This window comes from Solanum verrucosum, unplaced genomic scaffold (assembly GCF_900185275.1).
Source record: "Solanum verrucosum unplaced genomic scaffold, falcon-dt-bn FXZP01000222.1, whole genome shotgun sequence".
In the NCBI taxonomy this organism is placed as follows: Eukaryota; Viridiplantae; Streptophyta; class Magnoliopsida; order Solanales; family Solanaceae; genus Solanum; species Solanum verrucosum.
Genome location: NW_026020027.1, coordinates 1,389,393 through 1,399,904, shown reverse-complemented (window position 1 = coordinate 1,399,904; position 10,512 = coordinate 1,389,393). Strand labels below are relative to the sequence as shown.

At 35.0% G+C, this 10,512-nt stretch overlaps 1 protein-coding gene across 1 annotated transcript; it reads right to left on the bottom strand.

Moving 5' to 3' along the window:
- LOC125821120 (G-type lectin S-receptor-like serine/threonine-protein kinase B120) lies at nt 1–8,760 on the bottom strand. The gene is made up of 9 exons (XM_049500528.1): nt 8,219–8,760; nt 7,276–7,369; nt 1,742–2,388; nt 1,611–1,672; nt 1,264–1,478; nt 961–1,171; nt 637–874; nt 384–531; nt 1–306 (listed from the first exon to the last, which is right to left on the bottom strand). Exons 1-9 carry the CDS (start codon nt 8,758–8,760, stop codon nt 1–3), a joined length of 2,463 nt encoding a protein of 820 aa, XP_049356485.1.
- Between the last annotated feature and the right edge of the window lie 1,752 nt (nt 8,761–10,512).

The following is a 10,512-nucleotide window of genomic DNA, read 5'->3' as shown; positions in this document are numbered from 1 at the left end:
TCATCTACCAACTATAACACTAATTGTGACATTGTTTGCAGAAAAATCCTGCTTCTCATTCCATGTTTCTGCATCTTCATGTTTTCTCATTGAGGTATATGTAGGTTGCCTAGGCAAGGGCAATCGTATATTGTCCGTCTCCAACATTAACACGATGGATGATATGCTCGGTCTGTGAACTGCCATGTCTTGTACACAAATTAGTGCTAACTGTATACATCTCAATGCTTCATCATGTTTACACTCGTCCCAAATAGAACGGTCTACTAAGTCCATTGGTGTACCTTCATCCCACTTCTGCCATGCCTAAAAAGAAAAACGTAGAATTGATGTTAAAAGATTTAACTTCACAACAGATATTGAAAAATAGTTATTGGACATACATAACCAATAATGCCAGAGTGTTCATTTGAACGAAAGCTTGTGTTCCTCCGTCCACAGATGATCTCCAGTAATAGTACACCAAAGCTATAAACATCAGATTTTCCGGAGAACAAGCCTTCCATTGCATATTCAGGAGCCATATATCCGCTGATTTAAGTAAAAACAAAAAAAGAAACGCGTTGATGGAGTTAGTTCTTTGAGCAAGCTAAAAGGTACTCACTCTTAAAGGTATAAAAATCAAATGATACTCACTATGTCCCAACTACTCTATTTGTATTTGCTTCATTTTCATTTCCACCAAATATCCTAGCCATACCAAAGTCTGAAATTTTCGGGTTCATCTCTTCATCTAGCAAAATGTTACTAGCCTTTAAATCCCTATGGATTATTCTGAGTCGCGAATCTCTATGGAGATACAATAGCCCTCGTGCAATCCCTTCAATAATGTTGAAGCGTTTCCTCCAGTCTAATTGAGCTTGCTTAACAGGATCTGTCAAAAAATTATCAACCAAAATAAATGTAAGTGATCGATCTCTCTATCGATGAAATAATTTGTAGCATATCTAGAGTACTAACCAAATAGAAATGAATCTAAACTTCTGTTGGCCATGTACTCGTAAAGAAGCATCTTTTCTTCTCCTTCAATGCAGCATCCCATAAGTCTAACAAGATTTCTATGTTGTAATTTGGCGATTAGCTTGATCTCATTCTTGAATTCCTCCACACCTTGTCCTGACTTTCTTGAAAGTCTCTTCACTGCAATTTCTACGCCACATAGTAGTTTTCCCTAAATAAACAAACATCGACGTTAGTTTAACACAATAATGTCATACTTCTCTAGAAAAGTAAGACACGCTTGTCAATTGAATGGAAACCAACCTTGTAGACAGGGCCAAATCCACCTTGTCCCAGCTTGTTTTCGTTAGAAAAGTTATCGGTAGCTGCTGCTACACCACTGAAACTGAAGAATATAAGTTCTGAACCACTTCCTTGATGTCCTTCAATACTCAAGTCTCCTGCTCCTGATGTGTTCATAGAAAACTCTCCGCTCCTAGTTGGATCGCTTGTCTCCATTTGGTTGATCCTATTGGACACTGAAAATGGGACATTGAAGATATAGGTATATTGCATAACAACAAATGACTGTCGTAAAACACCAGCCTTTCTGAAATCTTACCTCGCGTTTTGGCTTTGTACTTGCATAGTAGAAAAACTACCATACATACAAGAAAAGCCCCGGCTACCATAACGGATATTACCACAATTTTGACTGTCTTGTTGCTTCCAGCTGTTTCAAGAAAGTTTATAATAAGAACATCTAAAATGATTATATGAATACCAACAGAAAAGTTAGTACACATTTTTACCAAATTCAGAATTAGCAAGGCGAACATGGAGAGTGTTTCCGCCTTCCTGAAACTGCTGCATATCGACTAAATCTCCACTCCACATCATGCAATTGATTCCGCTAACAAAAGCATAAGCAGTACATGAACAATTTTCAAGGCACATGCTTCGACACTCATCGATATTTTGTAAATATGCAGTATCAGCAAAATCCGGCAACTTGATTTTCTCAATCTCAAAGAATCCGTCCTTCTTTCCACTAACACTCTTCACGACACTGTTATTTCCTCTGCATTCCAGTTCTTTCCTCCTAACACACCCTTCTGACCAGTTCCTCGCATTCCATTGCCCCAAATTTTTCGGTACAAATCCAACTAAACAAATGCATTTTTTCAAATATGTGACATCACATTTCGCGAAATTCCCACATAAGTTATACAAGTCACAATCACCTGATGGATGAGACTGTATTATACTCCAGTTTTCGTTATCTTTATCCCACCTTTGTTCCAGCTCGTATCCGGTTGGACTAATATGGAACCTCACCAAATCAGAAGAATCTGCAACAGTGTAAGTGAAGTATAACTTATCTCCTTCATTGTAAAGCTTGAAACCATGTAGATACTCGGGCTTCATATCTGTAACTCCTGTGAATATGTGTTACAATGAAAATGAAGAAGAACTTCAGGTCTACAAGGTGTAAACAATAGGAAATAGGAGCTGTAAATTGCAACAGAAAATCTGAAATTGAAGCAGAAGGCTTAAGTTTTCTTGAGTTCAATTTTTTTCACAAGATGTTTCATTACATATGGTGTATTTATAGATAAAGTGTGAGAATTACAACCACATAATAAGCAAAATATCTCACACCAAACTATGTACCTATGTGGCTCACTAACCACCACACATTTTAAATCAAGACCAACATATCTACTACAAAATATCTCCAACCTAGGAGTTTCTAGATAATTCTTACTTTTCTAACATATCTAGTACAAAAATATCTCCAATCTAGAAGTTTCTAGACAAATCTTAATTTTCTAACACTCCTCCTTAAGATTTTTCATTGAAACTCCTTGCAACAACCTTTGAAACTCAAACTTCTTAGTGGAAAGAGCCTTGGTCAGAATATCAGCCTGTTGATCGTCACTGATGCAATGTACCAACTTAACTTCACCATTCTTCTCCGCATCTCTTAAAGCATGAAACCTTATGTTGATATGCTTTGTTCTTCCATGCTGCCCCGGATTTTCAGCCATCGCAATGGCTGATTTATTGTCCACATAGATCACTGTTGGTTCTTTTGGCAACAAATTCAATTCCAACAAGATCTTTCTTAACCAAATTGCTTGATTTGTAGCAGATGCAGCAGCCACATACTCGGCTTCTGCTGAAGATTGTGCTACAATATCTTGCTTCTTTGTGCTCCAAGAAAAAATGCCTGAACCAAACGAAAAACAGTAACCAGAAGTGCTTTTGTAATCATCCAAACATCCACCCCAATAACTATCTGAATAGCCAATAAGAGATCCATTCTCCACATTTCTATACCAGATTCCATAATTAATCGTCCCTCTAATGTACCTTAACACCCTTTTAGCGGCTCCAAAATGCTTAGTGCTGGGACTTTGCATATATCGAGATAACAAACTGACAGCGAACATTATGTCTGGCCTAGAAGCTGTTAGATACAATAGACTTCCAATTAGACTTCTATAAACTTTTGGATCTGCCCTCTCTTCGCCATCATCCTTCATTAATTTTTCATTCACAACAAGTGGAGTTGCAACAGCTTTGCACTTGTCAAGCTTGAACCTTTTTAACAGATTCAAGGCATACCTCTTTTGGGACAAGAAAATTCCTTCACAAGATTGAGATATCTCCATTCCCAGGAAAAACTTCATTTCTCCTAGATCGGACATCTCAAAAACTTTTAGCATTTCATTTTCAACTTCTTGAACTGCAAGAGGATTTTCACCTGTAATCATCAAATCATCGACATAAACTGATATCATAATCAACATCCCATCCGCTTGTCTTTTGAAGTACAAAGTAGGCTCATTTAGGCTTCTGTTGAAGCCTTGTGACAGCAAATGAGAATCCAGCCTACTATACCAAGCTCTTGGGGCTTGTTTAAGACCATAGAGAGCCCTTTTAAGCTTGTACACCTTGTCTTCTTCACCTGCAACTGTAAAACCTTCAGGTTGTTCAACATAAATGTCTTCCTCAAGCACTCCGTTGAGAAATGCAGATTTTACATCCAAATGGAAGATTTTCCACTTGTATTGTGCTGCGAGAGCGACTAGAAATCTTACTGTCTCATGCCGTGCAACAGGAGCAAACGTTTCTCCAAAGTCCACTCCAGGCTGCTGAGAATAGCCTTTAACTACAAGTCTAGCTTTATGCTTGAAGATGGAGCCATCTGGATTGAACTTTGTTCGATAGACCCATTTGACACTGATAACATTCTTCTTTTCTGGCCTATCAACCAACTCCCAAGTATCATTTTTATTAATCATGGCAAGTTCCTCCTTCATTGCTGAAATCCACACTTTGTGGTTTGCTGCTTCTTCAAATGAGGATGGTTCAACAAGAGCAAAATTGCATTGCTCATAAACTTCTGCTAGTGATTTGGTCTTCAAAACAGGAGAGTCTGTAGTCAATTCAACATCTGAATTGTTTTTTGTTCCAGAAATAGGACTAGAGGGAGTATCACCTTTTTGCTGATGTGGAGTTTCAGCTGAAGTATTCCCACCTTGGTTCTTCACAACAATATCTCGATCCCAATCATAGTGGCTAGACTCATCCACTATAAGATCTCTACTAACAAACACCTTCTTACTACTAACATTGTACACTTTGTATCCTTTTGCAACTGTACTATAGCCCAACAGAACACACAGTTCTGCCTTGCTATCTAATTTGCCTCTTTTAGCATCAGGAACATGTGCATAGCATACCGAACCAAATACCTTCAAGTGTCTTGCAGACGGCTTGATACCCTTCCATGCTTCAAATGGTGTCATGTCTTGGACTGCTCTAGTTGGTAATCTATTTAGCAAATAGACAGCGGTATTGACTGCTTCAGCCCAAAAGTATTTAGGCATCTTCTTTTCTGCCAACATGCATCTCGCCATCTCCATTACAGTTCTATTCTTCCTCTCAGTAACCCCGTTCTGCTGTGGAGTGTAGCTAACAGTGAATTGTTGTTGGATACCCAAATCTTTACAATACTTGCTGAACTGATACGAAGTATATTCAGTTCCATTATCGGATCTAATATACTTCAATTTACAGCCACTCTCCCTTTCTACCATAGCTTTGAATTCTTTGAAAACAGAAAACACTTGATATTTGCTACTAAGAAAGTAGACCCATGTCATTCGAGTCAGATCATCTACAAAGAGAACAAAATACTTGTTTCCACTCAAAGAAGCCGTCCTCATTGGTCCACATAAATCTGTATGAACCAACTCTAGCTTTTCCTTAGCTCTCCAAAGACTTCCTTTAGGAAAGGATCGTCTACGCATTTTACCAAATTGACATGACTCACAAACATCTCTACACATGTCAATTTTGGGTACTTCAAGCACCATACCCTTTGATTGCATATACACCAGTGAGCTAAGATTATAATGACCGAACCTTTTGTGCCAAAGCCAAGTATCACTCAATTCAATATTAAAAGAGCAAGTATCAATAGAATAGCATGAAATTGGAAAGGAATTGTCAATCATGCTAATTTTAGCTACTTTACATCCTTTAGGATCATGAATGACACATTGTTTATCCTTAAAATTAAGAGAATAATTTTTATGAAGTAATTGAGCAACACTTAACAAGTTTTGTGTCAAATTTGGCACATAAAGAACATCATTAATAATTTTCGTACCTTCGTCAATAGGAAATTTTACTGACCCTCTACCGTGAGCTTCCACCAATGCGCCATTTCCAAGCTTCACTTTGGTTCTATCAGATCTGTCCAAGGAAACAAACAGATTTTCATCAATTGCCATGTGCCTTGTGCACGCGCTATCAATATACCATTTACATTGGTCAATATGTGATGTGTGCGAGGCCATGAAAACCTCCTCCTCTGATTTTCCAACTTGGTGATCATCTGCGAAATTCACTCGATGGGAAGACTGGCCACTTTGATTTTGCTTTTGCCTACAATACTTCTCAATGTGACCATACTTCTTACAATATCTACATTGAATTGGAGACCTCTTTGAATTCTGCCAACAATTCTTCTCTAAGTGGTTTGTCTTCTTACAAATGCCACAAGGTGGAAATTTTCCTTTTATCGACAAATCACCTTGGTTTCCACCAGATTTTACCTCTCCAGATTTATCCAACCAGACTTTTCTGTTTTCCTTTTGAAGTTTGAATTTATGCCTTGCTTGAAAGGCATCTTCCACTATCCCTTCACTTCTCATACTGACCCGTTGCTCTTGGACTTGCAATTTGGAGATTAGTTCGGCTATTGTAAGAGTAGTCAAGTCACAAGACTCTTCAATAGCTGAGATTTTTGATTCAAACTTGTCTGGAAGGCTGACCAAGATCTTCTCTACAACTTTCTGATCTGGAAAGGTTTCACCAAGTATTCTTATCTGGTTCACAATCTCCATCAGCTTTGAAGAGTATTCTTTCACACTATCTGAGTCTTTCATCTTCAAAAGCTCAAACTCTCTCTTCAATGCTAAGAGTCTAACAGACTTTACTCTACTGCTGCCTTCAAACTCCTCCTTTAACTTATCCCAAGCCTCTTTGGCTGTTTCACAAGTCATAATCCTCGTAAACATCACATCCGTAAGACTTGAATGTATGCAGGTGAGAGCTCGTGGGGATCTAGTCACCAACTCATCATACTTCTTAATTTCATTGAGAGTTGCATTAACTCTCAATGGCTGGACAGCAGGTTCTCCAAGCTCAACAACTTCCCATAAGTTGAGAGCCTTTAGATAAGCCTTCATTTTGATAGCCCATATGTGATAATTCTCTCCGGTAAAAGTCGGAGGACCTGTCGTTGGTTGATTTTCAGGTGCCATGAATTTTTTTTCAGCAAGCAAATTCAAGAAAGAACAGAAAGTAGATGAGCGAAACAAACAAAATTTGATTCAGATCCCTTAGGAACCTGGCTCTGATACCATGTTACAATGAAAATGAAGAAGAACTTCAGGTCTACAAGGTGTAAACAATAGGAAATAGGAGCTGTAAATTGCAACAGAAAATCTGAAATTGAAGCAGAAGGCTTAAGTTTTCTTGAGTTCAATTTTTTTCACAAGATGTTTCATTACATATGGTGTATTTATAGATAAAGTGTGAGAATTACAACCACATAATAAGCAAAATATCTCACACCAAACTATGTACCTATGTGGCTCACTAACCACCACACATTTTAAATCAAGACCAACATATCTACTACAAAATATCTCCAACCTAGGAGTTTCTAGATAATTCTTACTTTTCTAACATATCTAGTACAAAAATATCTCCAATCTAGAAGTTTCTAGACAAATCTTAATTTTCTAACAATATGCGTCCATCCCAGTATCCACTCCGCCAACGTCTCTTCTCTCCATCCAAGATCACAATTTGTGGTGATCCACGAGTATTTACTCCTAATGAGTACCTGTTAGAAACGTAATTAAGTAAATAAAAACATGTTCTTTGACTTTGGGATGTCACAAATGCAACATTGTATCCGAACAGACATAGTTCTTAGGTTCGAATCTCACTGCCATCCAATATGAAGGATTCAAGAAGCACATGAGAGGTTGTGTTAAAAACAAAAGTAAGTTATGAAACACATGTTTTCAACTTAATCTATTGGATAAGATGTCACAAATGCATTACCATATTAGTGCAAGTAGAGTTCTAAGTTTCGAGTCTCACTATCACCCAATATCAAAGATTCAAGAAACCGTGAGGGGTCGTGTTAAAAACAAAATTAAGTAAAGAAAAACATGTTTTCAACTTAATCTTTTCGATGAGATGTCACAAATGCATTACCATATCAGGGCAAGCAAAGTTCGTAGGTTCGAGTCTCCCTACCACCCAATATCAAAAAATCATTACCTTTAATCTATAAAAAGGGGACTGCTACTCACAACTACTAGCTATCCATCCAGCCCACGAAAGTGAAGGATAAAAAAAAATAATATTGAATGAGGTCATTAACATTGAATCGTCATAATGAAATCAAATAGTCCGGGACTGATCAACAACCCTTCTGTTTTTCAACTTTCCACGAGTCAAACACGTGAGAGGTTGTGTTCAAAACAAAATTACGTAAAATAAAAAAGCACATTCTCAATTAAGCTTTTAAATGAGATGTCACAAACGCAACATGCTATCAGAGAGTCTCACCACCACACATTATATAAAAAATTCAAACCAAACGTGAGGGGGCATGTACAAAACAAAATTAAGTAAATAAAAGATTTCAGATAAGATGATCACACGATACAAGATTACGTACCGTCCAGGTGAAGGATCACTTTCACTAGTCCATGACCTCAAAACTTCATCCAAATAAAATCTCATTTCTGGTAAAAATGTATCTGTAGGATGCTGAAAACTCTGCCACAACTCCTTGTTATTGCCATTAAACATCCTAAGATTTCCATTATCAGAAAGATGTGCTGTACAATTATTATTCATTGCAGTAACATTATTCGTCCACATTAAATCGCCACGACCATTTTTCACCACTAAATTCCCATTTTTCTCAATAGTAAAAACACCATTTTTATCAAAAATTGGTTTATCTCTGTTTGCAATCCAAACAAATGAATTTTTTGGACCATCAACATACCATATACCAACAAACCTTTGATTATTAGAAGCATTTGGACTAAAAAATCCCAAATTAAATTTCCTTTTTGGAGAAATTAACATATCACCATCTCTTAAAATTTCCCCTTGACTAATTTTAGATGTACAAGTACAACATAGTAAGTTGATATAAAAAACACTAAACAAGAAAATATACCAGTTGGAAATAATGATACAACTAGCCATTTCAAGATTGCAAAATTAAAAAAAAAAAAATTGTGATCGAAAGAAGAAGAAGAAAAAAAAAATTGTAGCATATAAAGAAAAAAGAAAAAATTGATGGCTAATTTTGGTAGGCTATGTATGAATTTAATGAAAAAGCCTAGAGAAAGATTGACTTGGCAAAAACAAAATGAGATTTTGTATGTAGTTGAAAAATCTTGATGACCAACTTTCCTTATAACCCACAAGTGCACTTTTGGAATTTATTAAAAAAATATATATTAAAATAGATCGTATAAATAAATAAAATTGACCATATTTTAACATGTGATTTAAGACGTTAGTTGCCATTTTTTTTAAGGTTAATTGTAGTACACTTTTACTTGTGAATTTTTGCTTCTAATTATCTTTTAAGTGATCTGATTTTTATTTTTTTTAAAGATTGTGTGGTTTTTATTTTATTGCACACAAAAGTCTTTTTTTTTTTTTTTTTGTAATATAAAAAGATTATTCAACGTTGTTTAAGTATAAAAAATTGTTACTAAATTATTTTTCGTAGGAAATAAAAGAAAATTTAAAATCACAACAAGATACTAAAAAACTCGATTTTGTAAGATAATTGGCTTTTTATGTAAGTATAATATAAGACGTTTCTTTTTTTTTTCTTCGTAATAACATTCGTTGAAATTGTGACTTTTTTATTGTTACAAAGAATAACTTGTTGACTTTAATATTACTTTAAAATTAAAATTGAATGACCATCTATAAAATGAATTTAATTATCTGATTATATAAAATAGTAAATTTTGTATATATTATTGGTATATAGAAGTTAATATGAAAGATGAGTCATCAGGTCAAATATGAGGGACATAGATTTTATGCACTTTAATATCAACTAGTACTATTTTAACCAAGAAAAAATAAAAGGGGGTCAACTACTATTATTATTCTTAAAACGATCTTGCAGACAAAAATAGATGACCACGTGTTAATTTCAATTTTCGTAAAAATAAAGTAAAATGCGTTTCACATAATTGAACCTTTTTTTTTTCTCCTACCGTCCTTCCCCATTGAACAAATAATGACTAGATACAGACGCTTTATCTAATGATATAAATTCATCTAAAAAAAATTAATTAAAGAGTTATTTAAATATAGAAGATTTGATATCTAGTTATTCTGAATTTTGGGAAGAAAATATTTTCTAGATTTTTTTTGTTTCAAATTATTTATTGTATTTCTATTTTAATGTTCTTTAAATAAAAATACTAATGATGAGGTTTTCTTTTATTATTTTACCTTATTTGTATTTTAAGACAGAATTTTTTTTTGTTAAATATTTACTTTATTGAGAGCGAAAGCAAATTCAGGAGCTTAAGTCTATTGATTCAACATTTAAAAGTTTCAAAAGAAGATGAGTTGAAGTATGGTGTGATTTACCCCTTGTATAAAATTATCGTTGCAAGATGTTTTAAGCTAAGGTCGATCTCATATCTGAATTTACTCTAAAATATAGTTCAAATCACATCAATCTCTCTCGGATTTTGTAATAGACTCATCTCGGTGTTTTCAATGACTTCAACTTCCACTTAAAAAAATGGAATAAATTTATAATTAACCTAGTAACTCGTAAATAAAATTGTTAGGCTAATTGCTAGTATATATTTTCTAATAGTTGTATTTATTCTAACGTGATATTATAATCAGTGGAAACGCCGTTTACTTTAGTCTTGATCTTCCTTTTTTTTTTTTGCTCATAATTATTCTTACAAA